Source organism: Natrix helvetica, assembly GCF_964273705.1.
Source record: "Natrix helvetica genome assembly, chromosome: 1".
Classification (NCBI taxonomy): Eukaryota; Metazoa; Chordata; class Lepidosauria; order Squamata; family Natricidae; genus Natrix; species Natrix helvetica.
Window position 1 is genome coordinate 164,800,792 of NC_138548.1, and position 20,035 is coordinate 164,820,826.

At 36.7% G+C, this 20,035-nt stretch overlaps 1 protein-coding gene across 5 annotated transcripts in view; it reads left to right on the forward strand.

Annotated features, from left to right (window-relative positions):
- The window catches only part of MAP3K20 (mitogen-activated protein kinase kinase kinase 20), a 125,255-nt gene that overhangs the window by 73,864 nt on the left and 31,356 nt on the right, over nt 1-20,035 (forward strand). For 2 of the 5 annotated variants that reach the window (XM_081936301.1, XM_081936303.1), the window contains exons 11-12: nt 5,239-5,374; nt 19,935-19,979. In XM_081936301.1, coding sequence (XP_081792427.1) covers nt 5,239-5,374; nt 19,935-19,979 — 181 coding nt within the window. Of the gene's footprint in view, nt 1-5,238; nt 5,375-6,328; nt 6,368-10,868; nt 10,964-12,872; nt 17,337-19,934; nt 19,980-20,035 lie in introns of those variants that run through there. The other 3 variants (XM_081936302.1, XM_081936304.1, XM_081936305.1) reach the window with 3 other exon arrangements.

Sequence of the window (20,035 nt, forward strand, 5' to 3'; positions counted from 1 at the left end):
GTTACACAGCTATATGATTATGTGTGCAAGTGGTTACTAAATTGAAAGAGATTGGGTGGGATCCAGCTTACTTAAATTAGTCTTGACTTTGTTGTTTCCATTGATCTAGGTGAGTCTTCTCTAAGTATGTCAAACTTTCCATCCACTATTAATATCCTTCATTTGTGGTATCTTCTGTGCTAAAAGTTTTTCCTTACTGGATAGATTTCAGCATGTTTTTTCCCCAGACATAAATCCTGTGATATTCAGCTGGGCTTACTCCAGAGAAATAGTTTTATGTCCAGTCTTTAAACCACTCCAATCAGATGTGTGTGCATAAATACAGAAATAAAATATATAGATACATTTAAAACAGTTCTGCTTGGAGTGCTGTGAAGGCAGATCAAAAAGGATTTGTACAAGAAGAGGATAATAACAACAAATTTTGCTGTAGTCTAAATTAAGAAACCTTGGCCATTCTCCAGGTAATGCAGAGCACAATTCAGTAGTCTACTTGATGGTTATATGCCTGCTCATTTGTAGACTGGCAAAGATAACCCATGCAAGAAAGATTAGAGATCTCAGCATGTAAATAATATTTAAAATCCCAGGATGAATAAGGATTTGCCAATACAACACATTCTAAACTTTAAGGAGAGGAAATAGTGGTGAACTGATAACAAGCAAGAGAATTTTACTGCAGGGATGGAAAATGTGAGCACAGATGGGAGGTTTGAGCCAAGTCACATGATGCAAGTATAAATAGCTTGTTTTAGAACTGACATTCTTCTTGCACTGACTCAGCAGTGTGGCAATAATCCACACTAGCACAGCCCTCTGAAGACCAGGATGTATTGTGCCATCTACTGGTGCAAACTGCAAACTGCACTGGAAATAAAGCTTCAAGCGTCCTATAATCCTTCCTGATGAATCCTTTCCCATAGAATATTAAACACATGTATGTACTCAAGAGCAGTCCCACTTATTGTCTACAAAGTGTATTCAGAATTACAGAATTTCCTGATATGTTTAGGTTTTCCAATTGAAGCCAGGCAACCTGTATGCCTTTTTAAAGGTTGCTAAATGGGAAATGGTTTCTAATGTTATAAAGAACTTGAATTAGCTAGCTACTCTGTTTCCCTGAAAATAAGACCATCCTGGATAATCAGCCCTTCCCTGAAAATATTGCAACACAGCAGCAGCCATGAGGTGACCATGCTCGCAGCCTCCTGCACCTCAAGAATAATAAGACCTCCCCGAAAATAAGGCCAAGTGTTTATTTCAGGGGTCAAAAGAAAGTAAGACCCTGTCTTATCTTCAGGGAAACATGGTAGGGCCTGCCTTTTGTTTTTAAAAAAGGATGATTGATTTGTGAGGGAGCAACACATTATAAAGCTGTTGCATAGGTCAATGCAAGTGTATAAGTATATTTTTAAAAGTACAGTCTTGGTAACAATTTTTGAGATCTCTAGGAGTCACACCCAAGTATTTCTGGAGGACATATGTACTCCAGGGTCTAAACCTGTCCATATCTATTGTAGAGAGAATTAAATCTTATTGCATTTAGAAACTTAGGTGTAAATAATAAAGAGGAGACATAAAATAAAACTTGGGCAAAAGAAGAATTGTGCCATGTTCTATTAGTTATGTTTGGACAGCCTGTCCTGTTTCATAAAATAGTTCAGTTACCAAAAACTAGTACATTGTAATGAGCTTCCTAATCTTGGAAGAAACACATTAAAAACCAAGGCCCAAGTTGCTTTAATGGACATTGTTAAAAACACTATTGACTACAGATATAATACACTTAGTATGCTTTAGGAAACTAGGATTTTCTCCTAGTTTATTTTTTGGTTGAAAATGTTACCAAGATGGCTCCAGTAACTATACTATAGGAAGCCTCCAGAACAGTGTTTCTCAAACTTGGCGACTTTAAGTCCTGTGGACTTCAACTCCCAGAATCCCCCAGCCAGCATAGCTGGCTGGGGAATTCTGGGAGTTGAAGTCCACAGGACTTAAAGTCGCCAAGTTTGAGAAACACTGCTCCAGAACATTATAAAATGTAGTGCAGGGATAATTGGTGGCATTCCCTCCACTCATCTCAGCATTACTGGCTGGGGAGTTCTGGGAGTTGAAGTCCGCAGATCTTAAAGTTGCCAGGGTTGGACACTGCTGATTTAAACCAGCTGGGTCCTTCTGTTTGCAGAAGGGCACAATTAGATATTGTCTATTTTGAATATGCTAATTCAATTTAAAATAATTTCCCTGAAATTATTAATGAAGCTATTATTATTACACTTTATTCCAGTTTTTATTTCATGTAACACTAAAACAGCAGGGAATGTTAATTTGTAGGAGCACTAAAATAGATAGAACATGCATGATCACCAGTGCTCAATGTAAATTAATAATTTTGTAGAATAAGATATATTAATTGAGCAATGTATAGAAGTATTGTTTTTTTACACTTTTATTATATATTTTTTAAAAGAATGCAGCCTTTTAGAGAATCTAACCTTCCTCTAGAAAGTGCTTTCTTGTCTAATGAAGAGAGATATTTATAATACATATATAATATAATTGTGACATTATTAAGGACAAAGACTTTAAACAGTTGGATACATTTTAAAATAAACAAATAAGCAGTGCAAATGTTTTTTTATTTAAGATTCTCTCTGTGCCAATGCATCTGGTATCCTGCAGGTTTGAATCAAAACAAACATGGTTTAGCATGATGTCTGATTCAAACAAAAAATAAGATAGCATCCTTAGATTATACAGGGTTTCATTGGCATTGTGGCTTCAGAAGTTTCCCATACATTGTCCAAAAAAGGGACAAAGAAATGCAAAGCATCAGTTTTATGTTTGTCATCGTGTCTGGTTAAGCCTGCAAAACTGGATTTGGATCAAGGCTGTACCACCCATTATTAAATAGATTATATTATTTGACAAAAATTGAGTCTTGGGTCTTATTCCTAGGGCCCTGTTGTACTTCAAACATCCCTGACAATTATTTGCCTTAGGCCACACCAGTTGACAGTTAGGGGTCATTTTGGGGTCAGGCATGCAATTTAGGCAAAAGAATTGGTAGTAAGATTCACAGGGACTCTGGGATCACAGTTCCAAGGATCTTTTTCTAACCGGACAATAGCAAGCACAGAAAAAAAAAAATCCCGGTGCCTTGAACCTTGAAGAGTTTTAAGTGAGAGGAAAACCATGCTTTAAACCAGGAATGGAAACCATTTTGGTTAATTGAAGGAAAACCTAGCAAAAGGCCTTAGCTACCGAACGGTAAAGCTGAGTGATGGAAATAATATAATATGAAGCTTACGCTCCATCCTTCATATTTTAGAGGAAATCAATGATTCTCCAAATAGAATTTTGTTTTTTGTACCTTCAAGTTTATTCCTCTCAATAAAACAATTTTACAGTGCAAGTGTATATTTAGTTAGTCAGTTTTTAAGGTCACCCAATCAAAAACAGCTCTGAGCAACCTTAAAAAATAACACCGTGATCAGTAAGGTTTACTCGTACTGAGGATGAGTCAGTATTTTGGGGGCTGTCTTGTGAATATACAACCATGCTGTAAAACTCCTTCCTCAGTTCAACTTAAAAATTACCTTGATCATCATGCATACACTTTTCTGGGATGTTGACATGTTATGGATAATTAACATGTTAATTACTTTTATTTCAAATGCAATAGGAATTCTTTTTCTTTAAAATTCAAATGGTAATAGCTGATCTATTAAACTAAGTTTAAGCCACTATACCAATGAAACCAGGGAAGTTTACTGCTGGTGTTGCCGCTGGCTCCCTTTGTGCACACTTCGCTGCACGCTTCACTGTGCATGCGCGCGCAGTTGACTGTAAATTATTCTGCGCATGCGCAGAACATGAAAACATTATTAAAAAACCATGCTGGCAACAGCAGTGGCGACTGGGGAACTGGTTCGGGAACATGGCCAGCCTGGGTCACTGACGGTTCTGCGAGCAAGGCCAAAATACCACTACCAGTTCACCTGAACCAGTGTGAACCAGTAGCAACCCACCTCTAAATGAAACCCTGTATAATCCAAGGATGCTATCTTGCTAAGTGCCTTGGTTTAATAGATAGTGTTAATAGATTAAAACTATTAATAGATCTATGATCTATTAAACCAGGCTGGATTAGCAGACTCTATTATTCTATGTTCTATGATCTGCTACCTAAAGTAATTTAAGTTAGCTTATACATCATAGGCCTATAAAAACTTTGCCACTATTGCAGCAAAATACAGTGGGACTGAGATGGGTGCATTTCCAAGCTCGGAAAATGGATCGTCACTCTTCAGACTTCAAGAGTGGACGAGTCCTTTTCCTAATGAAAAAAAAAGAAAAGTAGCCCAGTAGGAAAAAAAAGCTAGGAATGAAACATTTTCCTCAGATATGCTACTGATTTTATATAGAATCAAAAAATATTGTGTTAGTGAGACTCATTGGAAAGTGTATTTCAAAGCAGTGGAAAAGACTAGAATTCACTTTCAGCTCACCTTCACATCCGGAGACGCCTCATTAATTATTTTTAAAGGGCATGTCTACATGATTCATTAATATTTTTAAATAAATTGCATAATAAAAAATAGCCTTGGTCCAAGCCTATAGGAAAGTATCTTAAATCATATTTTCTGTTTTAGTTTTAAAGTAGAATTTCCCCTCCTTTTCCAACAAAAAGTCTTTATTGGACTGGATGAAGATTTCTAGTCATATTGGGGCATTTCCAGATACTGTTCTCAAATGGCACAATTGTACTTATATGTTGACTCAATCTCATTGTTTCGTACTAAAATATGAAAAGAACAAATAACAAAATCAAGGACTCAATTCTTCAGAATGATGCTCCTCTATGTTTGAAGAAGATACCCTCTTAGTTTACTTTCAGAAACACTTATGGTTGACCCTTTCTCTTTCTTTGATGAGTCGAGGCTGGGAGATAGTGAGTGGAAAAGGGGGCTTGAAAAGGTGTCCAAGCTGGATGATTGAAGTAGCAACACATGGAGCCTTTGGCAAGCCTCAACTTGCATCAGGCTTCAAAAAGAGGGCCTCTTCTTTTGGTTTAGGGTTCAAACAAAACTCTACTCTGCTAATTAAATGTCCTACGTGAAACTGCACTATACTTTTCACTCTTTCACATTTCATTAACTTTTGTATGGAAAATATTTGTGAACAATTTGTTCATGCCAAGGGAAGGTACACTTTAACAAATTTCTCTCTATTTAGATGTGAAATCGAGGCCACCTTGGAAAGACTGAAGAGATTGGAACGTGATCTGAGCTTTAAGGAACAGGAACTCAAGGAAAGGGAAAAACGCTTGAGAATGTGGGAGCAGAAGCTAACTGAACAATCCAACACACCGGTAAGTACTGCTGTATATACTTTTTTGTTTAAAAATGGAATTAGAAAATCCAACAAAACCTTGAATCTAAGAAATGTCTTAAGCTACACTTGCACTCATATGGTACAAACTGTCACATTTTCCTGCTTTGAACTGTATAAGTGGCCATGTTTTGTTAGACATGTCTTTTGAAACTGATTTCATTTAAAACTGTTGGGAAGTATAGGTGAAGACTTTGAGAAATAAAGCAACCTTATTATGATGCTTTATTAAAGTCTAAGTAAATTATTCTTAAATTTGCATTGAAGATAAGGTATCATCCATCTAAATTAGTTTGGCATATGGTAAATTTCAACACAATAATCTCAGATAAGCCGATGTTGGATAGCAACCTACAGTAAACACCATTATTCTCTGGGTCTTGTCTTACAGCTAGCCATATATATTTTTAGGGCTTCACAGAGATCCGTATTTAAAATTATGTGGAACTATTCACAAAGAAATACAGGAAAGGGCAACATGAATGCCCTTCCAAAAATATTTTCCTTTTTAAATCTGGATTGCTACACATGTTGATAGAAGTTTAGCATATTTATTTATTTCTTGGCTAACCAACTGAAAAAAGAAGACTTAAATGAATCATAGATGAAATCTACAAAATTCAAAGGGCTTAATCAAAGATTTACTAGGTCTTAGACCCAAAACATCAAAATACAATTGGAGCTCTTGCCAAAGTTAAAAGCAGGAATCCCCTGCAATCCCATGGAAAGAAATAGCATGATTCTAGTCAGTTTCATCTACATGGATGCCTCTGTTATGGAGGCATATCAGATCTCTCAACCCTGTAGCTTAATTCTGAATCACTGTATTGTGAAACTGTCATAATATTAAGAACTTGGGTCAGTTGGGATGTTTTTTTTTTAAAAAAAAATACCGGTAGTTATTACACTCATGTCCCACTTTTCCTTCGAGAAGTACAGAGCATCTGATTGGGGGAGAATCTGGGATCTCCACGTAAGAAACTGAACAGACTGTGATCTGCTTTGCTTTAACAATATGTGCCTTCAGGCTGCTTCATGGATTGCATATTTTCAGAAGCAAATGGATATGTTTCAGGCAATGGATTCTGTTACGGAAATGACAAATCTTGTTGCTGTAAGATATATTGAGATTAGAGCATGGCTGTATAATTAGTACAGCAGAGGAAGGAGGTTCAGATTTTTCTTCCCATTAATATAATGCAATCCATAAAAGTAGTGATTGTAGACGGAATCAGGTGGGAGAGGCATAGGAATTGCACTGGGAACCATTTGCATTCATGTCTAAATGACTGTTTTGCTGTATAAAGGGCAAAACATAAGTAACATTTTCTATCTAAATCTGAATCTTGCTTCCTAAAGGAGTCATCATCGCTTAATTTCTAATGCATTGAAATGGTACATATATGCCCAAGTAATGGCTGCATAAAAATCGGTATATATAAAAGTAGCTTTCAAGCAGAACCCAATCACCTTAACATCTTGTGACATCTGTTAGTAGCAAACAGCCAAGCTTCTATTTGCATTATTTAATTACTGTATGTTGCATTTTACTTCTGCCCAAACTGACGAGCTAATAGTCTTCATCCACCACTGCCTCTTGATCCAGCATTCATTTGCAATGTTTATCAAGCCTGCAGATGTTGCAGAGTATTGTCCTTCTGTGCTCCCCTCTGCAGAGTGCACTGTACTTACCATTTAATCTAAGTTGGGATTTTGGCCTGTTCACTCTTCCTGCACCTTCTTTCTGAGGCACAGCTTAATGGCATCCGTATGAATGACACTGCATGTGTATTCCAGCTGTGAACATGGAGTAGCCTATAATGATGAAGCATGAGTGTTTCCTAGAAGCAAGGTGTTCTCTGTTCTCTCTAGGTAGCCCGTAGGCTTCCTTTAATGTCTGCAAAGATTGAGTAGCTAAGATATAGGCCATCACCTATGTGGTTCACAGCATGAAACATAGCCGTAATGAGCTGATCTTTTCCCTGAGTGAGGCTAAGGGATTTTTATCCTGCACTATTGCTTTTTGCTGCGACTTTTTACTGGCTGGCTTTGCTGAGGGGAAGTGTTGTGCTCAAGTCTATTGTGCTGAGCACAGTAACTTCTTTTCTACAGGATATTAATACAACCCTTCTGTAGCAAGCAAATGCTGTTTCTTGAAAAGGGAAGGCTAAAACGATATTGAAAGTGAGGTACTTTTAAGCCCCGGGACCTATAGCTGAAAGGGCTTCTGTCAGATTTTTGAATAACGAAGAGCCTTGCCGCTCCCTTTCCCTTCGCTTCTTAAGAAATTAACTTCAGAATTCATCTACATATAAAAACACATTGCAGATGTTTTGTGAGTCTTGTCAAGTAGTGGCCTGCATTTGAGAGAATGGAAGCAGGAGCAAATACATATCTGGATAAAAGAGGAAGAAAGAGCTGAACTGATATACATATTTTCCTTCTTTTTCCGGAAAATTCAAATCCCAGCGAATAAAGGCTCATGATTTGGTTCCATAAAGGATATTTGAAAAGGATATTATATTGCTGGCCCGTCTTTAAAATCCTTCTGTTGCTAAAAAAAAAAAAAAAGTTGACCTGAGGGAGTCATTAGCATTTGTAAACCATTTCAAGCCTTTGGCCTCTTCAGGAGATTTGAAGGAGCAAAAATGAGATATTGGCCCCATAGTTACACACTGAGGCAATAGATCCTGTAAAGGCAGCACCTTCCTAGATTGCAGGCAAAGGGCCACATGACTGGAAGCTCATTGTCACAGCTTTTAAAAATACATTTCTCACATGTAAAGTGGCATGACTAATAAAAGGCCAGTGGTAGGATTAGGTGCACCTTAGATTAGCACCCAATTAAGCACTCTGTCACTGAGATTTGCTCTCTCTTGATACAGAAAAAGAGCTCGGCATGGATAAAGACCGAAAGCTACAGATTTGTGCACTGAGTTGTATAAGCTAGAGCAAAATCACCTGTGGTCCAAGATGGATAACAAAAAAAATAAATCCGAATTCTGTTTTTCAGGTGAAAAACAAGAGGAGGGTGTTTATAAAAATAAAAAATTACAATGTGGCCCTATTGTTTGGGCTTGCTTTACGTCATTGGTTTGAAATGATTTCTCCCGCAGGAATTTTATTTAAGCCTCTATTGCTAGAGAAATTAACCGAGAAAGACGTGGTGATAGTATGGGTTGTGATATTGCAGAGTTATTTCGAAGCATGCTCCAGCTTTATAGCAGAGAGTTATGCTACAATCAAAGTCAAAGCAGGCAAGAGGTTAGCTGCTTCAGTCTCGAGGCCCATTTTGTTATGTAGATAGCTGCTCGACTCTTTCTTCTCCCTTGCTAACTCCTGACAAGAGGTGTCCTTTCAGAAGCTGCTATTTTCATCTCAAGACAAGTGAAGGCTTGCTGCCTTGATATACAAATAACAACTTGCAACAGGCAGGGCAAGGAAGTTCTCTGCCCTCAATGGTCTTGAGGCAGCTCAGGGTTTACATAATCGAAATGTAATCCCACTGCACCATTTATTTATTTATTTATTTATTTAGCCTCCAAGGCAAAATTTTAATCTGGGATTAGTTGCTTTTAATTCACTTCAGATGGGGCATAGGTGAATAAATATTTAAGTACAGTTCCTTCAATGCCGAGTAACTACGCTGGGCCCTGTCACTCCAAGAAATTAGGACAAAAGTAGGGAGTAGTTTAAAGGCAAGATTAAGCTGCTTCTTCTTTTTTTAAAGTAAACATTCTTTGTTCATGTCAGGGCTGCTGTTTCTAATAGTTCAGGTTCAACACAAGATGTTAAAAACACACACAGGTTAAAAAGGCAAGTTGTGATCTTGTTTTTCACTGTTCTGGTAAGAACAGGAATGATTTACAGTCCTTCAACAGGGACATCCTTTACTGCAAAAGTGATTCAATCTTTTTAGGCCGGGAAGCTCAGCTCATTGTCAGTTTGGGGAAGAAATTCTCGTTTTTATTTATTTATTTTTTAAAAAAGAAAAGCTTAATTAATATGCAAGAATTAGCGTATAGAACTTATGTCAGGAATTGGAAGCAGATGGAGACACATGCTAAGCAGAGAGTTTTCAAGTTTAGGGACTAAGCAGCAGCTGCTCAGCACCTGCTCTGTCATTGTCAAACATCGTGGTGACATTGACATGGAATTGAAAGGAGGACAAATTGAGCAGTTTTGTGGATATATTATGGAAACTCATCCCTCTTAGTCCTGATTTACGCATCCAAATACTGGCTACTTGTAATGTAACTCAAGAGTGTTCAGTGTAGCAAGCCATCAGTATGAAGCAGCCTTATTATTTATTTGGGGTATTTTTTTTAATGCACTGATGCAAATACACACAGATCTTTCTTTTTCCCCCACAATGTGCAATTTGGAGCTGTAGAGACAAGTGATAATAAACTTGAATGGAATAGGAAGGTGTTTCAAACAAATAGCCAGTTGCAGGGCTCAACCCACATATGCTGCAGCATGAGGCAATTTTCTGCTGCTCTTTGTAAAAATCAACTAGGAATAGGATTCTAATCTTCATTCAAGAACATTTATACTAAAATCAGTACAGTAGGATTATTCTGGGTTTAGTGTGTTTAGCTTTCCGGGTGTCTTAAAAGCTCCATAATATACTAAGCTGTCCATTTTCCGTATGGCGTGAACGAACTATAGTTTGCCCTCCACTGGGTTTTGCTTCTTGATCCCATCTCTTTTGGGAACCACAGCAAAGCCCGTGTCAAACTTTCAATATGTGGTTGCAGGATAATCAGAAGGGCAACATCTATAGTAGGCTTTCCAGGTGATCTTGGCTGCTTTTGGAGTCTCTAGATCAGTGGCCCCCAACCTTTTGGACACCAGGGACCAGTTCCGTAGAGAGAGGTTCTTTTGTGGACTGGGTGTGTGTGGCATGGTTTCAAGTATTCCCTGCATCCCTTGGATGGGGCTTTACTTATTTGTTGGCCCGGTTTCTGGCATCCACTAGATCAGGGGTGTCCAAACCTGGGAACTTTAAGACTTGTGGACTTCAACTCCCAGAATTCCCCAGCCAGCATGGCTGGCTGGGGAATTCTGGGAGTTGAAGTCCACAAGTCTTAAAGTTCCCAGGTTTGGACACCCCTGCACTAGATGAAAGACCCAACATATGAATTTTGTCTCATTTCTTTTCTAAAGGACTTCCACATTTTGAAATAGCTTATATACTTTCATTGGCTAGACGGGGGTGTTGAAAAAATATCCTGAGAGAAGGCAGTAGCAAGCATTTTTATATTTCCTTAGTAAACTACATGGAAGTGTCTGTAAAGCAGAGGTGGGGAACTAAGGCCTCCTTTATGACTTGAGGCCTTCAACTCCCAGAATTCCTGAGCCTGCCATGTTGGCTCAGGAATTCTGGGAGTTGAAGTCCACAAGTCATAAAAGGGCCATAGTTCCCCACCCCTGCTATAAAGGAATCAGGCATTGAGCTAAAGCTGAAGTAGATTATTTTATTTATCTAAAAGGAGCTCTGTGTGGCAAATGGCAAAACCAAACATTTAAAGTACTCTTCCAGTAGGGGCCTTTTATTCATTCAGAGGTATGTCCTGTTTGTATAGCTCACTTAACCTTTTCCTTATCCCACATGGGTTGGAACACACTTGCATTGATTCTCCACTTCACCCATTGTTTTGGGGTTTTTTTTTGCAAACAATTAATAGGATACATAATACTGAGCCTGGGTGATCAACAGGACTACTATGACTGGTGTTCTGAGATTTGGGTCCTGTGATTCTACTCCAACTTCTTACAGCTCTGTCATGCTAGCCTTCAAAACTACGAAGGATATTTAAGCATTGTTCTGGCCTGAGTTTGAGCATGCATTTCTTTGTATGATTAGGCTGAGAAGAAATAAATTATATGAAGAAAGAAACAGCTTAGCCCAATCACTGGGAATCGCTGCAATTTTAAGCTTCACATCAAATACATTATCAGGAACCTTAAAAAGCCAGAAAGCTCTATCAGAATGGCCATGTAATATCTGCCCTATTAGTTGTTGCAAAAACACAGCTGGTGGGTGCGGTATCCGTGCATTAATGCAGAGGGTTTTTTTCACTTCCCCCCCCCCCAGGAACTAGGTTGTCAAGGGGACAGCCAAAAAGTCTCATTCAAGCAGGAACTAATCGTTTGTATAGACAAAAGAAATGTCCAGAAATTGGTAATGAAGTGGAAAGGAATAAAATATGACATAATACTTTTTTTTACCCCCACAAATGCCTCTGCTTGGTTAGATCACAACTTGCCCATTTTCCTTTACATATACTCATATTATATATGTATATGTGTACGTATAGATATACGTGTATGTATATGTATATGTATAGCATTTACTGTAGACCTCTGTTTGCATAGATAGAAACTCTCCCACTCTCCTTATCTCCAGGCAGATCCCCAAAACTCTGAACAAGCAAGCATAAGAAGGTAGCAGAGAATAAGAATATAAAATCATTCCCTGACAGAAAAGGGTCCATCAGCAAAAGTGGTTAATTGAATGCCATCCCCTTTGAGAATATGAGGCTTTTATGAGTTCCTTAGGATTCTCTCAGTATAAGTATTTATCTTGTCTTCTGGAATCTTTTCAAGTAGTGCACCCTGTGTATTTACCCGGATTTATGACCCGGATTTATGTCATACAGCTGCTAATGTACAGACTGCTTTATTTTAAAAAAATCTCTGTATGGCAATAAGCCACTTCTACGTATTCTTGACAGTCCAGGAGATGGAGATTCTTGTGTCCATCATAACCTCTGGCATGAAATATTATCCTACAGGAAATAATGGGAATTTATTTTTGCATTAAGGAGCGGTCATAAAATATCACAGCATGTGCATTGCTCTAGAGCTGAAATCTTTTATCTATTAATTGTTAGTTTCCAGTAAAAAAAAAAAGATGAATTGTTTATTAATTCTGACGAGTCAGAATTTTATTTATTTCTCCAAAATTAATTCGATTGTCAACCACTGGTGGCTTTTGATTCCAGTAAAAAAATGGGCAGATAAAGCAGACATAAACCGTATATAGTTTTGTAGAGGCACACTTTTTGTCAGTCAGGAATATTTCTTCCCCGTATGAGGCTCTTGAATATTTAAATATTTAAATTGAAAACAAAATATGTTTTGATTGTTTTTCCTTTTGCTTTGTTAAAATTATTCTCAGACTAGATTGTACTACCAAAAAGAAACAAAAACCCCAATCTTCTAATGATACACAAAATTTATATCTTATGATGCCTTATATGTGCCTTAGGTTTCTGATATTTTTATGGAGTTACAATAACCAAGTCCTTAAAAATAATAAATGCTGACTCGGCATTTTGTATTAAAATTCACTAATCATTTTACTTTCTGTTTACTGCTAACTAATCTGGTGGTGTCTTTTGCTGGGATTTTAATTGGTTTCTAATTTTCCTTTCCCCTCCCCCTCTGTCCTTCCTTTCCTTTTTCATTAGTTTTGCTTCCCTTTTGCTGCCAGAATGTCTGAGGCATCTTACTTTGAATCTAAAACAGAGGAATCAAACAGTGCAGAGATGTCATGTCAGATTACCGCCACGAGTAATGGGGAGGTAGCTGGCATGAACCAGAGTCTGAAGGCCTTGATGATGCAAGGTTTTGGGGATGTCTTCTCTATGAATGAAGCAGGATCCGCCCTGCATTCTGGAATGCAAATCAATATGCAAGCCAAAAAGAATTCTTCCAAAACCACCTCTATGAGAAAAGGGAAGAAGGTCAACCTGGCGCTGGGGTTCCATGAATTCGACTTATCTGATGAGGATGAGGAGGATGAGGATACCGATGAGGAGGTCGATTTTGAGGAAGACAGTGATTAGCAGTAAAGCAAAGCTGTGAGGACTCTAGTCTGGCATCTGTTACAAAAGGCAGAGAAAGAAGAACATTGAGAAAAAAAATATCCTTGTTTTTTATTGCTGAGTAAGAACAGAGCACCATTTTGTTGCACAGAACCATTTTGTTTTCCTATTTGTGAGAAATCATGTTCCTTATGTTTATACCCTCCATGTGGTTTCTTTTTCTTTTGTTTTTTGCTTTCAAATTTAAAATTAATTTAAACAATTTTGGGTTGTTTGTTTATTTAAGTTTTTTTGTTTATGTTGACCTATTGTTGACATCGTTATGGCTTAACACTATGCTATTGCTGAAACTGCTGGTGTTTTCTTTTAAGTATCATTGTTCCTTCCTCCTGTAGGTCTCTTGAGCAGGTTAACAGATAAAAGTATAATTCCACTTGGAGTTTCCCTGCATATTTTATAGCTGTAATTCCAAAGATTCATACATATCAGTGGTGGGATTCAAATTTTTTTACTGCCGGTTCTGTGGGCATGGCTCTGTGGGCGTGGCAGGGGAAAGGATACTGCAAAATCACAGTTCCCTCCCCACTCTCAAAATTTCCGCTATCGGTTCCTGAATGCCACCTCTGATACATATACAGCTGTGGGCTGTATTCTAGAGTCAATTTGGTATAGTGGTTAACGCATCAGGCTAGAAACCAGAACATTATGAGTTCTAATCACATCTTGGCCACAAAACAGAGTGCGTAACCTTGGGCTGGCAATTTTCCCTCAGCCCTAGGAAAGAGGCAAGGGCAAATCACTTCTGAAAACCTTGCCAAGAAAACTGCAGGGACTTGTCCAGATGATTACTATATCAGGAATCAACACTGACTAGAAGGGATGCACAAATGTATATATAATAAGATTTATAAGAAACAAACATTTTCAAATGCTCATTTTATCTGGCAGTACAGCTCACCTATTTGGGCAAAGTGAGCGAATAAAATTTGTTTTACTGATTCTAATATAGATTTCCTGCCCTACAAATAATATGTCCTTAGCATTATTGTAAAATAACTTTTTAAAAATCTAACCAAGACAAAAGACTTCTTGAATAGCTGGATTGCTCTTGTGTGATAAATATATATTTTCCACACTGTTGCTTATTTATTCTCATTTCTATCTCTTTCCTGTTGATAAAAATCTCAGTAAAAATCAAAAAAGGAATACAATGCAATGATATCTAAATCTACCAACTTCTTGTGTCAAAGCAAACATAAAATTCAGATTTATGAGTATATATGTATGAGTATATTTCAAACAAAATTTTACAGAAACAACCTAGGATTCTGATTAGGGCTACAACGTGTAGCTGAGTTCTTTGGTTAATTTAAACAAAACTTTTGATTGAATAGGACCTTCCACTTAATCAGACAACATATTTCTAAGAATGTTCATTTTTTAAAGAATTTAGGAATCTATAAAATGATAAAGGACTTCTTTACTTCTTGCACACTTTTTTTCCCCTTCCCTGGAGTTACTTTTTTTATTTTACATGTTTTATCATTCTGAAATAATTGAAAGGGAATCCATTGTGTTGATTCTAAAACTTTCCCAGCACTCTACTTGCCTAGTCTGCTTTCTCCGCTTTCTATGGTGGAGTTCTCAGACAGAAGAAAAGCTGCAAAAAAAGTTTCTACAGTGACTTGGAAGGCATATCAAATTCAAATCATTATATCCTAAAAAATGATAGTTTGATTAATTCTATAGCCTCTAGGATATTCCTAAAGATTATGGTCTTAAATTGTAATCCTGTAAGAATATAACTGATGGTAAAGTCAATCTCATGAAGCTTACTTTTTAGTGAACAAGTTTGCCTTGTAAGTTATCTTGATTGATAGTTATCTATGTACATTGGGCTACAGACACAAAGATATGGGGAAAATACTGATTGCTTGTAGAAAAAGGCTTTGAAAGTAGCTCTTTCGCGCTTTTTTCCAACTCATTTAACTTCCTAGTTTTACTGTAGGGCTGAATATTCTGGATTTACTATTAGGACATTACTAAAGCTTCATTTTGGATGTTTCGGTTGTAAATGTAGATGCAGTAGCACAATTTAGTTTAATTCCTGTTGATAAAAACTTAACAATCAGAACTTAACATTTCTAAGTTTGGGCATACAAGCAATATTATTTTGATAACACAGAAAGTCCTAATCTAGTGTATACAGTATAATAGTTTATTGTTGTATGAGAAAGCATGGCAGTTACACTTTAAAATAGTTATACAGAACTTAGTGAGTTTTGAACAACTATTAAAAGCCTATTGGATCTGAAATCATACCATCACTCCAGATGTATCAGCATTATTACCTTTGGCATTCCCCAGCAACACAGCCAATGTGAATTTTGGAAGCTAAAGCCACAATACATCTGGAGAGGAACTGTGTGGAAATTGTATCATATAGAAATTCCATAGATACATTCTAAGGGAAATCTGAACCTGATATGAGTACTGAGTACATAGTAAAGGCTACCTACTGAAGAGAGAAGCCTATCTCACAGAGGTGGGTTCCTACCGGTTTGGCCGAATAGGTAGTAACTTGGCCTGCCACGCCCTCAAACTGGTTCTATTGGCGGCGCTGTTGGTGCTGCCATTCTGTTTTTTGCTTCTGCGCATGCGCAGCAGCTTTTTTTCAGTACTGTGCATGTGCGCAGAGCGTCCCTGAGCGAACCGGCAGTGGCAGTAGCCGGAACCCACCCCTGCTATCTCACATGAAAAGTTGCTACTTGGTCCCGTATTCTTCTCCTTTCCACCAAATCAAAATATGGATTGTGCAGAAGACCAAGGATGAATCCAGGTAGACTAGTGGTTCTCAATCTATGGTCCATGGGGAGGCCACAGTGCCATCACAGAGGGTCCGTGAAGGCTTGAAAAGTTATTATTTAAATCTTGAGTTAAGTCTGTGGACACAAAAGGTTTTTAAAGGGAGTCCATGATGAAGAAAAGATTGGAACCACTGAAGTAGACTATAATCTACTTTGGCATAAAGCATTCAGAAGTCTCTTTGGAGCTATTCTATTTTCGCCCTCTTTCATAGATTTTTTTCCCCTAAAAGAAAAGATCAGTGGTGTCATATAAATTAATAATAGAATACAGTGTCTTTGTCACCCTATGTAATATCCATTGATAACCTAAGGTTATAAAGATATTCTCCCCTGATGTATTAAGTTGTGACAGATCAGAGGAATAATGGATTAATAGGGACAGTGAAATTTGCTATTTTAGCATCGGAATATCTTCTGTATAGTTTATTGATAAATCTGTTACTTAAGCAATATTTGGATTGTTAATTCTCCTGAAATCATTGCATTTTTTCAATTTTTGTTTCAATAAAATAGCACAAGAAGCAGTAATACCTTCCAGTCCAAAATATCTGCTCTACTTTTATAAACTAGTAAAAAAAAAATTTTTTTTTCAAAACTTGAATCTAATCTATTTTTATTGAAAAGCCTGCCTAAAGCTTATTTGATAGGGAAAGGATAATTCCAGAAACATTACCGAGGCAAAGTATCATAAACACTTTCAAGTTATTTCAGAAATTTGTAAAGCCTCTCTGTTGAAATCTGATCAATCATATTATCATTTGGGGGGGGGGGTTGCTTTTTACACTTTTGAAATGTTTTATATTGATTAATAAGGAAATAATGTTATTTGTATTCCAAATTTGTATGGAAATGGAAAGTATTTCAACCATGTTTAGAAAAGTTGAGACTTGTTTTCTGATGTGCTGTGATAACTCTGTGCCAAAACTACTATACAGTGTGTGAACAGAATATAAAATTTGTATGGAATGTGAAATGTTCCACTTCTGCATGGCAAGACTTTTTTTTGTTATAGTATTTACTTTTTTCATTATAGTATTTAATTATGTGATGTCTTGCTTCATTCATTTAATGGTTTGCATTTTTAATTATTCACAAAACACCAAAATGTAATCAGCTTTTTCTTTTTTCTTTTTTTTACAATTTGGTGTCATAAATCCTAATTTGTTGTGAGCTGTTTTTCTTTGCTTCTCTTTGTTTCCATTTTTGACTTTACAATAAACGTGATGACACTAAAAAAAAATTATACATAAAAAGCCTGCGGCCCTGATTAAAAACATGATGTTTACATGGGGTACCTAATGATATATCTGCACCAACTTTTAATCTGAGCTTTGTCACCAAATGCATCACAAATGTCCCTTATTATAGTTATTTCCCTTCGGTGTTAATTCATGCATAAGAAGGATGTCATAATCATTCCTACAGTAAAACAATTTAGAAACAATTCAAATAAATATATACAGACATATGCACAGAAAGCTGAAAAAGCTAAAACAATATAAATGCATAATGGGGAGATAACTATGGTTATATGGGTAATTCATTTATGACTGTTCAGAGTTACAATGAACACTTAATTACCATGTGACTTGCTTAACGATCACATGATTTGCTTAATGACCACAGTGACTTGATTTATGACTGTCGTAAAAATGGCCATAAAATCAAGTCCCTTCATATGGTCCCTTGACTTAATGACCATCACAACTTTTGATTAAAATTCCGGTCCCAATTATGGCCTTAGGTTCTATATCTATATCGAAAATAATTCTCAACAGTTTCACCCCTGCGGGGAGAGGGGGCGGTTTATAAATTTAATAAACTCAAACTCAAACTCAACCCAGTACGGCCAATAGTGAAAGATGCCAGGAATTGTAGTTCTGCAACATGTACAGGGCAACATGTACAGATTTTTTTACACATGAGAAGTTGAGGAAGGCTATAATATAGAGGCTATGTCAGCCTACAGAAGAGTTCAGGCTACGTCCTTTCGAAAGAGATTGTTTTGAGTGAAGAGAATTTGCAGGCAAGGTCTCCTAGAAACTTTAAGAAAGTTTAAACTTCAACTTGGAGCTTACAAATGTATATATATTATCCAATGAATTTTCCATGATATACAGGCCATATGATATATAGAGGTTAAGATCATGGAGCTGTTTAAGTCACCACTTGATTCTAACTTGACTATGAAAATGATTTGAATAATTTTGGACCTTTTCCCCAATTTTTAAATATTTGTATACCTTACTGATTATACTTTTAAACACCAAATCCACTAACAATGAAGAAACCACCATGTTAATAATAAGTCCATTTTACCCAAGCTGATAAGCAGTAGTAAGTCATGGCTTCTTTCAGAATAACCTATTGTATTGCCATCCCATGGTTTCCTGCTTTTCTTCATCATTCTGTTGACTATATTAAATATTAATTGACTAATTCGAGTTTAGTCCATCCCCTCTCAAGTTTGTTTCTGTACTTCTGCAGACTGTTTCCCCTACACCCTGAGATGGTTCCAGTTTCCTATCAAATGAATTCACTCTGGAATACATAATCTATGGGCAAATTTGTATACCACACATAACTATATTGTTTTGGCACTTAAACAGGTAGTCCTCAACTTACAACCACAATTGAGCCCCAAATTTCTATGGTTAAGTGAGAATTTGTTAAGTGAGTTTTGCCTCTTTTTGCGACATTTCTTGCCACAGTTGTTAAGTAAATCACTGCAGTTGATAAGTTAGTAACCTGGTTGTTAAGTGACTCTGGCTTCCCCATTGACATTGCTTGTCAGAAAGTTGCAAAAGGTGATGACATGACCCGGGAATGTTGCAACGGTCATAAGTATGAATCAGTTGCCAAGCATCTGAATTTTGATCATGTGACCATGGGGATGCTGCAGTTTATAACTGTGAAAAATGGTCATGTTAATTTTTTGAATGCCGTTGTAATTTTGAACGGTCACTAAATGAATTGTTGTAAATCAAGGACTACCTGTATTACATTTACCATGGATTAGTTCACAACCAGGAAACCAGTAAAATCCAACTTTTTTTCATAATCTTACTCAGTTACTGGTGATCTTACTACATTTTTCCCTCTTGATTCAGTCTCAACTTATTTAACAATCTGTTGTTGTGAACTGTCCGGACTTAAACTATAAGTTGGAAGTATAAACATTTCATAAATAAAAAAAATTAATAACTCAGTGACACATTATTTCTGCTCCCCATCAGATCACTAGCGTGCAGTAGTTTTCAGAACTGAGTCTCAAGTCCTAAGTGTTCATTTATTTTGAATGACGTTCTCCATCATTGCAGGATATTTTAACAGGCAATCAACTAACCATTCATTACAATTTACATAACTCACACAAAATTGAAAAGTGAATCTCAAACAGCCTCCTCAATACTAAGTTTGTAAACCTAAATTAGAATTTATCTAAGTTTAAAGTTCAAATTAGAACTTGACATATTAATTAAAAGCTAACAAGATAATTTGGTTTACTCCACTTTGAGGTTCTTATACACACAGAGTTGCATCCATTAAAGTTCTGATTTGGTAAATAAATGTAAAAAAATAAAGCAAACAAAACTGTGGACTTGTTAATACCATAAGTCACCCAAAATGAGTTAGAATATAAATAATGTGGCTGAATGGGAAAGGTTTTTGTTTCAGAAAAGGGGACCTGTCATCTTTTTATCGGTAACGTATCAGTTCAATCTTCAAAATTTGCAAAGAATCTGCTAAATAAAAACTATATACTAAGAGAATATGAAGAAATAGAGACAAAAAGAATGAAAGAAACTGCACTTTTAAATGCATATTTCTTACACAGTTGCTGCCATCATTTGATATCGGTGCATGGACTGAAGAAGATGTGGTAAGCAGCCTTTATTAATCAAATCAATGTTTTTCCATTTAGCTAAGACGTCTTTC